The following is a 16,599-nucleotide window of genomic DNA, read 5'->3' as shown; positions in this document are numbered from 1 at the left end:
GTGGTGTACATGCACGTCATGTAGCGATCCTGTTGATTTATACACATTTCCCCCATCTTTATTTCTGTCTGATGTGGGACACGTCAGTAAATGGTGCCAGGCTTTGCATCATGGTATGTAGACCTCAGTAATCTGTATCCTTACTTTCTTCATCCACACAATTTATTGAGTAAGGTTTTCTCTTTGATATTTACTGTGACAAAATACCATGAATAATCTTAAACTATAGTGTAATGTGAGGTATAATCACATGGTGTCAGTACCCAACTAGAATAACGCTCCTGTTAGACATCCTCTTGTCATACTTTTTAGTCCGCCCCCTTGCTGTTTTCGTATCTTATTCAGTCGCTAGAGGAACACAGTCGTGAGCTTCGTGGGGAGAATACAATCTCAAATTTACATTCTGAAAACACTTTTGGATAATGAGCTTTGGCCACATTTGTTTATATAATATATAGACAACTGTCACCAATGACGGAATAGTGGAAGTGCTCTGGATTACTGTTATTTATCTTGAAAACATGGAACAAAGAGGATGCGGGGCATGGTGGGAGCGACGGCAGTGGTTCGTCTTCATAGTAGCTTTGGTTTTCTGTTGGAGCGGAGGTTCTGCACAGATAAGATACTCCATCTCTGAAGAGCTTAAAGAAGGAACTGTCGTGGGGAATATCGCTAAGGATTTGGGAATAGATCTGAACACCTTAAAGGATAGGGGATTTCGAATCATGTCTGGCTCGACCGAGCCCCTTTTCCAGGTAAACCAGAATAACGGTATCTTGTTTGTGAACCGAAAAATAGACAGAGAGGAGGTGTGCGAACGGAGCAGCGTGTGTTTGATAAACCTGAAAACCGTTCTAGAGAACCCGCTGGAGATCCATTATGTCACGGTGGAGGTGTTAGATGTTAACGACCATTCTCCCAGCTTTCCAGAGGAAGAGAAAAGGTTAGAGATGTCAGAATCTGCGTTACCGGGGACCCGATTTCAGCTGCATGCTGCAGACGACCCAGACGGTGGCCAATATTCAGTTCAACATTATAAACTCAGTCACAATGATCATTTCCGTTTGGAAGTTAAAGATAGAGGTGATGACCGCAAAACACCTATTTTGGTTTTACAAAAAACACTGGATAGGGAGGCTATAAAAAGCCATAAGCTAATGCTTACAGCCCTTGACGGTGGGAAACCTCCTAGGTCTGGAGAAATCAGAATAATTGTAGATGTATCAGATGTCAACGATAACGCCCCAGTCTTTACAAAGGACGTATACTCAGTATTGCTGAATGAAAACGCTCCTTTAGGCACAACTGTGATACAGGTTAATGCCACTGATTTGGACGAGGGTTCTAATGGTGAAGTTATCTATTCTTTTGGCAATGACGTGCAAGGGAAGGTGCGGAAACGTTTTGATTTAGACCCGAAAACTGGTGAAATAATTGTAACAGGAGTTATAGATTTTGAAGAAAATAAAAACTATGAAATTGATATTCAGGCATCAGACAAGGGGGCAGCTGCTTTGACAACTGAAAAAAGTGTTATAATCAAAATAGTTGACGTTAATGACAATGCACCTGAGATAGAAGTGACATCATTTTCTAACGCAATCCCTGAGGATTCTAGACCAGGAACTACTGTAGCACTAATCAGTGTTAATGACTTGGACTCTGGTCTCAATGGCAAAGTTCTGTGTTCTGTGAGTGAGGGCGTCCCGTTCACTCTAACGCCGTCTTTACAGGACAACATGTACTCTGTAGTCACCAAGTCACCACTAGATAGAGAAAAACAGTCTGAATATGATCTAACAATAGTAGCCAAAGACGCAGGGGAACCGTCCTTGTCATCTATAAAGGCTATCAGCGTTGTTGTATCAGATGTGAATGATAACAGTCCAGAGTTTTCACTGAGTCCCTATACTTTCTATGTCACTGAGAATAACGACCCAGGAGGGTCAGTATTTTCAGTGACTGCCTCAGATTGTGACATAAATGAAAACGCGCTTATTTCATATCATATTGTCAGAGACGGTGGCGAAGAGAACAAATGGGCGTCTTTTCTGAACATGAATTCTGAAAATGGGAACATATTGGCGCTAAAAAGCTTTGACTTTGAAATCCTCAAAACGTTCCAATTCCAAGTTGTAGCTACAGACTCTGGAACTCCCTCACAAAGCAGCAACGTCACAGTGAAGGTGTTCATTCTGGATCAGAACGACAACGCTCCAGTGATCTTGTATCCAGTCAGCCCTAACGGTTCTGCTGGTGTGGAGGAGATTCCCCGCAATGTGAATGCAGGCCATTTGGTGACTAAAGTGAGATCATATGACGCCGATATAGGATATAACGGCTGGTTATTATTTTCACTGCAGGAAGTTACTGACCACAGTCTCTTTGCTTTGGACCGCTATACAGGACAGATAAGGACACTTCGGTCATTCACAGAGACAGACGAGGCTGAGCATAAACTGGTCATACTGGTAAAAGACAATGGGAACGTTTCTCTTTCGGCAACAGCTACTGTGATTATCAACGTTGTGGAACCTAAAGAGGCTTTTGCAGCTTCTGATGTTAAAAGCTCAGTAAAAGACGAGGAGGAGAACAGCGTTACATTTTATTTGATCATTACTTTGGGGTCAGTTTCAACGCTTTTTCTCATCAGTATCATCGTGTTGATTGTAATGCAGTGCTCCAAACCCACAGACTATTCATCCAAGTATTTACAAGATGTGAATTACGACGGGACACTGTGCCACAGCATCCAGTACAGATCCGGAGACAAACGGTACATGTTAGTTGGACCCAGAATGAGTACAGGTTCTACTATAGTCTCAGGCAGCAACGGGAATACTTTAGTGGTCCCCCCAGAACACAGAAGGAGAGCTTCTGGAGAGGTAAGAAGTTAAATTCTATTCTAATTACTAACCGTTTGCTGGTGCTGTCCCTGAGCTTGGAAATTGTATATGTTATTATTTCATAGTGTATAAATGTGTCAAATAACTCAATGTGGTCACATCCCATGGCTCTTATCGTAAGAGTACTGTTAACCCCTGTGTCCTGGCTAAATTCCCAATATGACCCTTAAACCATAGGGGTCACCTAATCATCCCCAGCTTCCAATTGTCTTATCATCCTTCTTCCGCTCCCCTGTATCAATTCCCCAGGTCGTTGCTGTCAATGAGAATGTGTTCTCAGTCAACTTACCTGGTAAAATAAACGTAAAATAAAAACAATTATGGCAACATGATATCATAGGAAAACGTCATCCTGGAACAAAAAGTTCAAATGTCACAACATTGCAGTCAATGGGAACAGATGAGTGTCACAGTGTTTGTTTTCCTCAGTACAGTCAATGGGAAAATGTGTCTTATTGATATACAATTAAATTGGTTGAGGCTTATTTTTTCCCATTGACTGCTATGTTTTGATATAAGCTTCATCCCTGTGACACTCATCTTTTCACATTGATTGCAATGTATTGACATAAATGTCAACCATGTGGCACTCAGCTTTTTCCATTGACTACAATGTATTTTAAAAAATGTCAACCCTGTGAGACTCATCTTTTCCCATTGACTGCAATATATTGAGAAAAAAACATCCTGTGACACTCATCTTTTCCTATTGACTGCAATGTACTGAGAAAAACATCAACCCTGGGGCACTCATATTTTCCATTTGATGAAAATGTGCTGAGAAAAAAATCGACCTTGTGACACTCATATTTTCCCATTGACTGCAATGTACTGAGAAAAACCTGAACCCTGGGACACTCATATTTTCCAATTGATGGCAATGTGCTGAGAAAAACATCAACCTTGTGACACATCTTTTCCCATTGACTGCAATGTATTGAGAAAAGCGTCAACCATGTGACAATCATCTATTCCCATTGACTGCAATGTATTGAGATAAACATCAACCCTCTGACACTTATCTTTTCCTATTGACTGCTATATACTTAGAAAAACGTCAACCCTGTGACTAATCTTTTCCCATTGACTGCAATGTACTGAGAAAAATGTCAACCCTGTGACACACATCTTTTCCCATTGACTGCAATGTATTGAGAAAAACTTCAGCTGCCCTGGCAGTTTAGCTTTTTGTAAAAACGTGCCATGATGATGTTTTCAGGCTGATAATGGGCTGAAAATGTTATGTTGTCGATTAAGAGGGTTATCCTAAAGCCATATATATAGAGACTTAGGCCAATGCGGTTGAACGTTCCGAGAGCTCCACTTTCTCCTCCATAGATGCGGTTAAGGCATCAATGGAATGCAGACCTATCCATTGACAAGATTGGCATACATTCAACAAATCTGATCTAACAAAGTAGATATTCCTAAAATCCGTCATGATTTATGTATTGTAATAGGCCCACAATGTGGTTACTTAAGTCCGATATGGATATATTTATCTGTTTTCGCTGCACAACATTTATAAGTCCTCCCTTTTCAGGTTTAGAAGAAGTGACTGCTAAATGCTAACTCCCGTTCGTGTATGCTGGTTAGCATGGCAATTCCCCAACCGTTTCCATGGCAATTCCATTGTTTTGGTCGTGTTCAATTGACCTCTTTACCACATCTTTAACGTTGCTAAGTGATAATTGACACTTCCGTGTTGTGTTGTTCATTTCTGATAGTTTTCTAAACCTATGAAGATGTCCACTGAAAGCAGATATGCAATTTGTTAACACTACAACACAGTAAAGACTTGGATACACATTATCCCAAATGCTGATCAATAAAAATGTCTGTTAAATTCGCTGCAATGTTTTGCGTGTTTACAGCGGGTCATTGTTACATCACCAATATTTCAAGAATAAAGTTCGATATGGGTGCTAACATGGCAGCCGTTCTAAAACCTGGGCTTCGGAAAGTTTTCAGATCCCTTGACTTTTTCCACATTTTGTTACATTACAGACGCATTCTAAAATGGATTAAATAAATACAAATCCTCAGCAATCTACACACAATACCCCATAATGACAAAGTGATAACAGGTTTTTAGATTTTTTTGCAAATTTATAAAAAAACAAAAACACAAATACCTTACACACATAAGTATTCAGACCCTTTGCAATGAGACTCGAAATTGAGCTCAGGTGCATCCTGTTTCCATTGATCATCCTTGAGATGTTTCTACAACTTCATTGGAGTCTACCTGTGGTAAATTCAATTGATTGGACATCATTTGGAAAGGCACACACCTGTCTATATAAGGTCCCACAGTTGACAGTGCATGTCAGAGCAAAAACCAAGCCATGAGGTCAAAGGAATTGTCCGTAGAGCTCCGAGACAGAATTGCGTCGAGGCACAGATCTGAGGAAGGGTACCAAAACATGTCTGCAGCATTGAAGGTCAAATGACAGCCCGGTTGGAGTTTCCCAAAAGGCACCTAAAGACTCTCAGACCATGAGAAACAAGATTCTCGAATCTGATGAAACCAAGATTGAACTCTTTGGCCTGAATGCCAAGCGACACTTCTGGAGGAAATCTGGCACCATCCCTACGGTGAAGCATGGTGGTGGCAGCTTCATGCTGTGGGGATGTTTTTCAGTGGCAGGGACTGGGAGACTAGTCAGGATCGAGGGAAAGAGGAACGGAGAAAAGAACAGAGAGATCCTTGATGAAAACCTGCTCCAGAGCGCTCAGGACCTCAGACTGGGGCGAAGGTTCACCTTCCAACAAGACAACGACCCTAAGTACACAGCCAAGACAACGCAGGAGTGGCTTTGGGACAAGTCTCTGAATGTCCTTGAGTGGCCCAGCCAGAGCCCGGGCTTGAACCTGATCGAACATCTCTGGAGAGACCTGAAAATAGCTGTGCAGCAACGCTCCCCATCCAACCTGACAGAGCTTGAGAGGATCTGCAGAGAAGAATGGGAGAAACTCCCCAAATACATGTGTGCCAAGCTTGTAGCGTCATACCCAAGAAGTCTCGAGGCTGTAATCTCTGCCAAAGGTGCTTCAACACAGTATTGAGTAAAGGGTCTGAATACTTATGTAAATATGATATTTTCGTTTTTATTTTTAACAAATTAGTAAAACATTCTGAAAACCTGTTTTTGCTTTGTCATTATGGGGTATTGTGTGTAGATTGATGAGGAAAAAAACGATTTAATCAATTTTAGAATAAGGCTGTAGCGTAACAAAATGTGGTAAAAGTCAAGGGGTCTGAATACTTTCCGAAGGCACTGTGGGTTAGCATATTACATTGAAAATCATGAAAGTAGCTAGCTGGCTCATTTGCAGCCATAGCTTTCACCACTGTTCGCAGTCCACTACCATAGTGCTGAAATGCTGTTTATTTCAATGCGCTGTTTGTCTGGTGAAGGTTTGCCAAAAAGTGATGACATGTAGGCCTACATGCACTTCAAGTAACTATGCTCTTCATTTATATAAATATTTCTCAATATTTATTTCAGTCGGGGTGAGACAATTGATGCATACTTCAGGCTATGCGTCATGGTTTGTAGACCTCAGTTAACTGTATCCGGACTTTCTTAATCCTCACAACTTTTTCAGTAAGGTTTTCTTCGATATGTATTTTTTCTAAATACCTGAATAATCGTTAAACGATAGTGCATTCTGAGATAGAATCGCATGGTGTCAGTACCCAACTAGAATAACGCTCCTGGTAGACATCCTCTCGTCATACTTTTGAGTCCAACCCCTTGCTGGTTTCGTAGCTTATTCAGTCGCTGGAATGACACAGACGTGAGCTTCGTGGGGAGAATAAGATTTACATTTTATATTCTGAAAACACTATTGGATAATGTGCTTTGGTCATATCGGAATATAATGGATAGACAACTGTCACCAATGAAGGAATAGTGGAAGTGCTGTGGATTGTTGTTATTGATCTTGAAAACATGGAACAAAGAGGATGCGGGGCATGGTGGGAGCAACGGCAGTGGGTCGCCTTCATGGTTGCTTTGGTTCTCTTTTGGAGCGGGACTTCAGCTCAGTTAAGATACTCCATCTATGAAGAGCTTAAGGACGGAACTGTCGTTGGGAATATAGCTAAGGATTTGGGAATAGATCTAAGCACATTGAAGGAAAGGGGATTTCGAATCGTATCTGGCTCGACTGAACCCCTTTTCCAGGTGAACCAGAATGACGGCATCTTGTATGTGAACCGAAAAATAGACAGAGAGGAGGTGTGTGAACGGAGCAGCGTGTGTTTGATAAACCTGAAAACCGTTCTAGAGAACCCGCTGGAGATCCATTATGTTGCGGTGGAGGTGTTAGATGTGAACGACCATTCTCCCAGCTTTCCAGAGAAAGAGAAACTGTTAGAGATATCAGAGTCTGCGGTACCTGGGGCTCGATTTCAGCTTAATGCTGCTCATGATCGAGATGGAGGCATTTATTCTATTCAGCAGTATAAACTCAGCCCCAATGATCATTTTCGTTTGGAAGTTAAAGATCGAAGTGAGGACCGCAAAACCCCTACTTTGATTTTACAGAAGGCGTTAGATAGAGAGGCCATAAGGAGCCATGGATTACTGCTCACAGCTATTGATGGAGGTAAACCTCCTAAATCTGGAGACATGAGAATAACTGTAGATGTATTAGATGTAAACGATAACACCCCTGTCTTTACTAAGGAAGTATACTCTGTATTGCTGAAGGAAAATTCCCCTTTAGGCACAACAGTCATACAGATAAACGCGACTGATTTGGACGAAGGTTCAAATGGTGAAATAATGTATTCTTTTGCCAACGACGTGGGCGGTAGGGTACGGAAACGTTTTGATTTAGACCCAATTACGGGGGAAATAATTGTAAAGGGTGTTATTAATTTCGAGGAAAATAACAGCTTTGAGATTGATATTCAGGCATCAGACAAGGGGACAGCTCCTTTGACAACTGACAAAACTATTATTATCAATGTAATTGACGTTAATGACAATGCACCTGAGATTGAAGTGACATCTTTCTCTAACGCAATCCCTGAGAATTCCAAACCTGGAACTACTGTAGCACTGATCAGTGTTAATGATTTGGACTCTGATCTCAATGGCAAAGTTCTTTGCTCGCTACTTGAAGATTTACCTTTCAAACTAATTCCCTCTTTACAAGACAACATGTTTTCTGTAGTGACCAAGTCACCACTCGATAGAGAGAAACAGTCTGAATATGATCTAACAATAGTAGCCAAAGACGCAGGGGAACCATCCTTGTCATCTATAAAGACTATCCGCGTTGTTGTATCAGATGTGAATGATAACAGTCCAGAGTTTTCACTGAGTCCCTATACTTTCTATGTCACTGAGAATAACGACCCAGGAGGCTCAGTATTTTCAGTGACTGCCTCAGATCGTGACATGAATGAAAACGCTCTTATTTCATATCATATTTTGAGAGATGGTGGCGAGGAGAACAAATGGGCGTCTTTTCTCAATATAAATTCGGAAAATGGGAACATTTTGGCGCTAAAAAGCTTTGACTTTGAAACTTTAAAAACATTCAAATTCCAAGTTGTAGCTACAGACTCTGGAACTCCGTCTCTAAGCAGCAACGTCACAGTCAATGTGTTCATTCTGGATCAGAACGACAACGCTCCAGTGATCTTGTATCCAGTCAGCGCTAATGGTTCCGCTGAAGGTGTGGAGGAGATTCCCCGCAATATGAACGCAGGCCATTTGGTGACTAAAGTGAGAGCCTATGACGCTGATATAGGATATAACGGCTGGTTATTATTTTCACTGCAGGAAGTTACTGACCACAGTCTCTTTGCTTTGGACCGCTATACAGGACAGATAAGGACACTTCGGTCATTCACAGAGACAGACGAGGCTGAGCATAAACTGGTCATACTGGTAAAAGACAATGGGAACGTTTCACTGTCAGCAACAGCTACAGTGATTTTCACCGTTGTGGAACCCAAAGAGGCTTTTGCAGCTTCCGATGTTAAAAGAGCAGTTAAAGACGAGGAGGAGAACAGCATTACATTTTATTTGATAATTACTTTGGGGTCAGTTTCAGCGCTTTTTCTCATCAGTATCATCGTGTTGATTGTAATGCAGTGCTCCAAACCCACAGAATATTCCTCCAAGTATTTACAAGACGTGATTTACGACGGGACACTGTGCCACAGCATCCAGTACAGATCCGGAGACAAACGGTACATGTTAGTTGGACCCAGAATGAGTACAGGTTCTACTATAGTCCCAGGCAGCAATGGGAATACTCTCGTGCTACCTGAACACAGAAGAGCTTCTGGAGAGGTAAGAAGTTGAAACTACCATTTATTCCTAATTATCCTGTACCCAGTGTTGACCATTCACGTAGCCTAGTGCTGATAGTGGACAGTATGTGTTACAGAGTTAGGCACGTACCGTAAGCTCACTCCACAGCTAGCTTGAAATGTTCCGGACATAGCCATCCAATTGGTAGAGTACCTTTTGGGTTTCTCAACCCATTGGAACGTTGATAATGAGAGCGGTCACGTGTGTTGCGAAGCAGAGGACTACTGGTTCGAGCCCAGTACGTGGCAGTCGAAAACTGGAGGAAACTAAGCTGTTAGCAGCACACTGACCCTCGTTACATCCCACTGGGCACAAACGTTAATTCAAATTCTATTCCATTTTGGTTCAGCGTAATGCCATTAAAACTACGTGGATTCAACCAGTGGGATATGCTTGAGTTGTAAAATTACATGGACTATTCTCATTGCTTTTGGAAGTATTTCAGGTTATTATTTCATTGACCAAAATGGTAGTGTGAATTTGTAAATGGTGTTTTTGGCAGCAGTAAGAGGTTTGTTGGCTGTCACATGATCTCACACCAGAAGTAGCAGGCTCATATACCAACCAATTTACCTTCCACGCCTCGCTGGTCGCTGTCCACGACAGTGGTGCTGAAATGTTGTGCTGTTCAACACGCTATTGGCGTTGGGTATTTTTGCCAAAAAGGAATAACATACAAACGCAAGCAATGTAGCTATCCTCTTTTTAAAAATGAATCTTCCTTATTCCTTATGGGGCACTTGTTGCATTCATGAGTAACGCTTTAGTTGTTCTTCTGAAAACATGGTTTGTCATGGTTATCCTGATTTTATGTATCCATTTATCTGTTGCAGTGACCTATTGTCTGATATTTGTTATGTGTCAAGACAACGTTCAGTATTGAAATAGAAACATTAATAAACTTGAACGATAGTGCAATGTGAGGTAGAATCGCAAGGTGTCAGTACCCAACCAGAATAATGCTCCTTACAGATACAATTGACTTCATGCTTTTCAGTCCGCCCCCTTGTTGGTTTCGTTGCTTATTCAATCGCTCTGCGAGGAGCAGTCATGCAACATCGAGGAGAGAATAATATCTCAAACTGACATTCTTAATGCATTATTGGATAATGAACAGTGATCCTATTCGGAATGTAATGATAGAAAGGTCTTACCAATAGAGGAATAGTAGAATTTTGTGGATTATTGTTATTCATCTAGAAAACATGGAACAAAGAGGATGTAGGGCATGGCTGGAGCGACGGCAGTGGGTCGCCTTCATGGTTGCTTTGGTTCTCTTTTGGAGTGGAGCGTCTGCTCAGATAAGATACTCCATCTCTGAAGAGCTTAGCGAAGGAACTGTCGTTGGGAATATAGCTAAAGATTTGGGAATAGATCTGAGCACCTTGAAGGATAGGGGATTCCGAATCGTGTCTGGCTCGACCGAGCCCCTTTTCCAGGTAAACCAGAATAACGGCATATTGTATGTGAACCGAAAAATAGACCGAGAGGATGTGTGTGAACGGAGCAGCGTGTGTATGATCAACCTGAAAACCGTTCTAGAGAACCCGCTGGAGATCCATTATGTCTCGGTGAAGGTGTTAGATGTTAACGATCATTCTCCCAGCTTTCCCGAGACAGAGAAACGGTTAGAGATTTCAGAGTCCGTGTTACCAGGCGTGAGATTTCAGCTACAAGCTGCACTCGACCCAGATAGCGGACAATACTCTGTTCAACAATATAAACTCAGTCATAATGAGCATTTTCGTTTGGAAATTAAGGACCGAGGCAAGGATGCGAAAACTCCTGTTTTGAATCTACTGAAGCCGCTAGATAGAGAGAATACAAGGAGCCATAGATTACTACTTACGGCCATTGATGGCGGAAAACCTCCAAGGTCTGGGACTATAGAAATAATTGTAGACGTTTTAGATGTAAATGATAATATGCCTGTTTTCACTGAAGAGTCATACACTGTAAAACTGAACGAAAATTCTCCTATTGGCACAAAAGTTGTAGAGGTAAACGCTACGGATTTAGACGAAGGTTCAAATGGTGAGGTAATTTACTCCTTTGGTAATAATGTGAATAGGAAATTACGTGAGCTTTTCGATGTGGATATCAACACCGGTGAAATAACTGTAAAAGGAGGGATAGATTTTGAGATGGAAGACAGCTACGACATTGATATACAGGCATCTGACAAGGGACCTGCTCCTTTTAAAACGGACAAAAGTGTAATTGTAAATATTGTTGACCTGAACGACAATGCACCAGAGATAGAGGTGACATCATTTTCTAACGCAATCCCCGAAGATTCTAGACCCGGAACCACAGTCGCACTAATCAGTGTTAATGACTTGGACTCTGGTCTCAATGGAAAAGTTATGTGTTCTATAAGTGAGGGCGTCCCGTTCACTCTAACGCCATCTTTACAGGACAACATGTACTCTGTAGTCACCAAGTCACCACTAGATAGAGAAAAACAGTCTGACTATGATCTAACAATAGTAGCCAAAGACGCAGGGGAACCATCCTTGTCATCTATAAAGACTATCCGCGTTGTTGTATCAGATGTGAATGATAACAGTCCAGAGTTTTCACTGAGTCCCTATACTTTCTATGTCACTGAGAATAACGACCCAGGCACCTCAATATTTTCCGTGAGTGCCTCAGACCGTGACATGAATGAAAACGCGCTTATTTCATATCATATTCCGAGAGACAGTGGCGAGGAGAACAAATGGGCATCTTTTCTAAACATAAATTCAGAAAATGGGAACATATTGGCGCTAAAAAGCTTTGACTTTGAAACTTTAAAAAACTTCAAATTCCAAGTTGTAGCTACAGACTCTGGAACTCCGTCACTAAGCAGCAACGTCACAGTGAACGTGTTCATTCTGGATCAGAACGACAACGCTCCAGTGATCTTGTATCCAGTCAGCGCTAACGGTTCAGCTGAAGGTCTGGAGGAGATTCCCCGCAATGTGAATGCAGGCCATTTGGTGACTAAAGTGAGAGCCTATGACGCTGATATAGGATATAACGGCTGGTTATTATTTTCACTGCAGGAAGTTACTGACCACAGTCTCTTTGCTTTGGACCGCTATACAGGACAGATAAGGACACTTCGGTCATTCACAGAGACAGACGAGGCTGAGCATAAACTGGTCATACTGGTAAAAGACAATGGGAACGTTTCACTTTCAGCAACAGCTACTGTGATTATCAACGTCGTGGAGCCCAAAGAGGCTTTTGCAGCTTCTGATGTTAAAAGCTCAGTAAAAGACGAGGAGGAGAACAGCGTTACATTTTATTTGATCATTACTTTGGGGTCAGTTTCAGCGCTTTTTCTCATCAGTATCGTCGTGTTGATTGTAATGCAGTGCTCCAAACCCACAGACTATTCATCCAAGTATTTACAAGACGTGAATTACGACGGGACACTGTGCCACAGCATCCAGTACAGATCCGGGGACAAAAGGTACATGTTAGTTGGACCCAGAATGAGTACAGGTTCTACTATAGTCCCGGGCAGCAATGGGAATACTCTAGTGCTACCTGAACACAGGAGGAGAGCTTCTGGAGAGGTAAGACGTTGAAAAATATCCTATATTCCACAAACGTATTGTGCCCAGCATTGACCATTGACATTAACATTAACAGTTCAGGCCAATATTTCATTGACCAAAATGGTTATGTGAGTGTGTCAAGAATGTTGTTTTTGAGTCAGAGGGTTGTTTGCAGTAACTTTATCTCACACCTGATCTAATTTACAGCCGCTTCTGGCTGGTCGCTGTCCTTGACAGTGGGGCTGAAACGTTGTGCAATGAGTATTTGCCAAAAAGTGATGACAAAAACGCACGTAAAGTTAACGCATCATACAAAAGCCTTCATCTTTATTTTTATAAATATTTCTCGATCGTATATACTTGTGGACACTTGCTGCATTCTTGAGTAATTATTTAGTTATTGTAAATACATTATGATTTGATTTAATATGTATCCATAATTCCTACAACTTTTGCAGTAACGTTTTCTCTCGTATGTATTGAGTCAAGATTGCATTCAATATAGGACAAATACAATTTAAAGTTTTAAATGACAGTGTAATTTGATGTAGAATCACATGGTGTCAGTAACCATCTAGAGTAACACTTCTGGTAGATATCTTCTCGTCATAGTTTTGAACCCTCCCCTTTGCTGGTTTGGTAGCTTATTCAGTCGCTGAAGGATACAGTCGTCCAGCATCGTGGACAGAATAGGATCTGAAATGTATATGAATAAAACTAGTGTTGGCTTATTAGTTTTGGTATTTGGCTAATATATTGGATAGACAAGTGTAACCAATGGAGGAATAGTGGAAGTGCTGTGGATTATTGTTATTTATCTAGAAAACATGGAACAAAGAGGACGCGGGGCATGGTGGGAGCGACGGCAGTGGGTCGCCTTCATGGTTGCTTTGGTTCTCTTTTGGAGCGGGGCTTCTGCTCAGATAAGATACTCCATCTCTGAAGAGCTTAGCGAAGGCACTGTCGTGGGGAATATAGCTAAGGATTTGGGAATAGAGCTGAGCACATTGAAGAATAGGGGATTTCGAATCGTGTCTGGCTCGACCGAGCCCCTTTTCCAGGTAAACCAGAATGAAGGCATCTTGTATGTGAACCGAAAAATAGACCGAGAGGAGGTGTGCGAACGGAGCAGCGTGTGTTTAATCAACCTGAAAACCGTTCTAGAGAACCCGCTGGAGATCCATTATGTTGCGGTGGAGGTGTTAGATGTTAACGACCATTCTCCCAGCTTTTCAGAGAAAGAGAAACGGTTAGAGATTTCAGAATCTGCATTACCGGGAGCGCGATTTCAGCTACAAGCAGCGCGCGACCCAGACAGTGGCCAATTCTCCGTTCAACAATATAAACTCAGTCACAATGACCATTTTCGTATAGAAGTGAAAGATAGAGGTGAAGACCGTAAAATGCCGTTTTTAATTTTACAGAAACAGTTAGACAGGGAAGCTACTAGGAACCATATGTTATTGTTTGCAGCCATGGATGGAGGAAAACCAGTGCGGTCTGGCACAAGCGAAATAAAGATTGAGGTATTGGATGTTAATGACAATTCCCCGATTTTTACTAAAGACGTGTACTCTGTAAGGCTTAGTGAAAATGCTCCTGTCGGTGCAACTGTCATTCAGGTAAACGCAACCGATTTAGATGAAGGTGCAAACGGTGAAGTTAGATATTCATTTGGCAATGAAGTAGATAGAAAGGTACGTGAGCTTTTTGTTTTGGATTCGATTACTGGTGAAATAACAGTCAAAGGTGTGATAGATTATGAGGAAAATAATATATATGAGATTGATATACAAGCATCAGACCAAGGACTTGCTCCCCTTACAACCGACAAAAGCGTCATAGTAAAGATTGTTGATGTCAACGACAATGCGCCTGAGATTGAGGCGACATCCTTTTCGAATGCAATACCCGAGGATTCTAGACCCGGAACCACAGTTGCACTAATCAGTGTCAATGATTTGGACTCTGGTCTCAATGGCAAAGTTATTTGTTTGCTACTTGAAGATTTACCTTTCAAACTAATGCCATCTTTACAAGATAACATGTATTCGGTTATCACCAAGTCACAACTGGATAGAGAGAAACAATCTGAATATGATTTAACAATAGTTGCCAAAGACGCAGGGGAACCTTCCTTGTCATCTATAAAGACTATCAGCGTTTTTGTATCAGATGTGAATGATAACAGTCCAGAGTTTTCACTGAGTCCCTATACTTTCTATGTCACTGAGAATAACGACCCAGGAGGCTCAGTATTTTCCGTGAGTGCGTCAGATCGTGACATAAATGAAAACGCAGTTATTTCATATCATATTCTGAGAGACAGTGGTGAGGGGAACAAATGGGCATCTTTTCTTAATATTAATTCTGAAAATGGGAACATATTGGCGCTAAAAAGCTTTGACTTTGAAACTTTAAAAACGTTCCAATTCAAAGTTGTAGCTACAGACTCTGGAACTCCACCACTAAGCAGCAACGTCACAGTAAACGTGTTCATTCTGGATCAGAACGACAACGCTCCAGTGATCTTGTATCCAGTCAGCACGAACGGTTCCGCTGAAGGTGTGGAGGAGATTTCGCGCAATGTGAAGGCAGGCCATTTGGTGACTAAAGTGAGAGCCTATGACGCTGATATAGGATATAACGGCTGGTTATTATTTTCACTGCAGGAAGTTACTGACCACAGTCTCTTTGCTTTGGACCGCTATACAGGACAGATAAGGACACTTCGGTCATTCACAGAGACAGACGAGGCTGAGCATAAACTGGTCATACTGGTAAAAGACAATGGGAACGTTTCACTGTCAGCAACAGCTACTCTTATTATCAACGTTGTGGAGCCCAAAGAGGCTTTTGCAGCTTCTGATGTTACAAGTTCAGTAAAAGACGAGGACGAGAATTTCGTTACATTTTATTTGATCATTACTTTGGGGTCAGTTTCAACACTTTTTCTCATCAGTATCATCGTGTTGATTGTAATGCAGTGCTCCAAACCCACAGACTATTCATCCAAGTATTTACAAGATGTGAATTATGACGGGACACTGTGCCACAGCATCCAGTACAGATCCGGAGACAAACGGTACATGTTAGTTGGACCCAGAATGAGTACAGGTTCTACTATAGTCCCGGGCAGCAATGGGAATACTCTAGTGCTACCTGAACACAGAAGAGCTTCTGGAGAGGTAAGAAATTGAAAATGACCTTGCATTTCGAAATGTCATTTTCTTTGAAAGCCTCTCAGGCTGATATTTAATCGACCAAAAAGGGTTATGTGGTAATGTGTGAAGTCCTTTTTGTTTTTGATTAAGCGATGTGTTGGCTGCAACATGATCTCTCAGGACTGGTCGCTGTCCATGTCAGTGGTGCTGAAACAATGTTTAGTTCAACGTGCTGTTTGACTGGTGAAAGTTTGCCAAAACGTGATAACATATAGGTATATAAATGCTCGTTAAGTGGTTATTTGATTATTCTTCATTCTGTTTTCCTTGAGGCACCCTTGTTGCATACATGAGTAGCCAACATGATGTTCTATGGTCGCATTAACACATAATGATTTGTTACGTGTATTCAGACTTTTTTTATACAACTTTTGCAGTCACGTTTATTTATCGATTCAAGATTCCATTAGTCAGCTTCAAGAATAGTGTAATGTGAGGTAGAATCGCATGGTGTCAGTACCCATCTAGAAAAACGCTACTGATTGAAATCATTCTCGTCATGCTTTTGAGTCCGCCCCCTTGCTTGTTTAGTTTCTTATTCAGTCGCTGGAGGAATACAGTCGTGAGCTTCGTGGGG

The 16,599-nt window shown here is 41.6% G+C and overlaps 4 protein-coding genes across 4 annotated transcripts; all 4 read left to right on the top strand.

Annotated features, from left to right (window-relative positions):
• Nucleotides 1-515: 515 nt before the first annotated feature.
• On the top strand, nt 516-2,897 carry LOC311107691 (protocadherin alpha-3-like; the record flags this gene model as incomplete). Its single annotated transcript, XM_084150211.1, has 1 exon — nt 516-2,897. Exon 1 carries the CDS (start codon nt 522-524, stop codon nt 2,895-2,897), a length of 2,376 nt encoding a protein of 791 aa, XP_084006337.1. The 5' UTR covers nt 516-521.
• A 3,968-nt stretch (nt 2,898-6,865) lies between these two features.
• LOC311107779 (protocadherin alpha-3-like) lies at nt 6,866-9,238 on the top strand (the record flags this gene model as incomplete). Its single annotated transcript, XM_084150321.1, has 1 exon — nt 6,866-9,238. One exon carries the CDS (start codon nt 6,866-6,868, stop codon nt 9,236-9,238), a length of 2,373 nt encoding a protein of 790 aa, XP_084006447.1.
• Nucleotides 9,239-10,452: 1,214 nt separating this feature from the next.
• LOC311107690 (protocadherin alpha-3-like) lies at nt 10,453-12,828 on the top strand (the record flags this gene model as incomplete). Its single annotated transcript, XM_084150210.1, has 1 exon — nt 10,453-12,828. The coding sequence occupies one exon, from the start codon at nt 10,453-10,455 to the stop codon at nt 12,826-12,828; it is 2,376 nt and encodes a 791-aa protein (XP_084006336.1).
• Nucleotides 12,829-13,625: 797 nt separating this feature from the next.
• On the top strand, nt 13,626-15,998 carry LOC311107780 (protocadherin alpha-3-like; the record flags this gene model as incomplete). The annotated part of the gene is made up of 1 exon (XM_084150322.1): nt 13,626-15,998. One exon carries the CDS (start codon nt 13,626-13,628, stop codon nt 15,996-15,998), a length of 2,373 nt encoding a protein of 790 aa, XP_084006448.1.
• Nucleotides 15,999-16,599: the final 601 nt, after the last annotated feature.

The sequence above is a fragment of the Coregonus lavaretus genome (assembly GCF_964263955.1).
Source record: "Coregonus lavaretus genome assembly, chromosome: 32".
Taxonomy (NCBI): Eukaryota; Metazoa; Chordata; class Actinopteri; order Salmoniformes; family Salmonidae; genus Coregonus; species Coregonus lavaretus.
The sequence above is the reverse complement of the archived record's forward strand: the minus strand, read 5'-3'. Positions and strand labels throughout refer to the sequence as shown.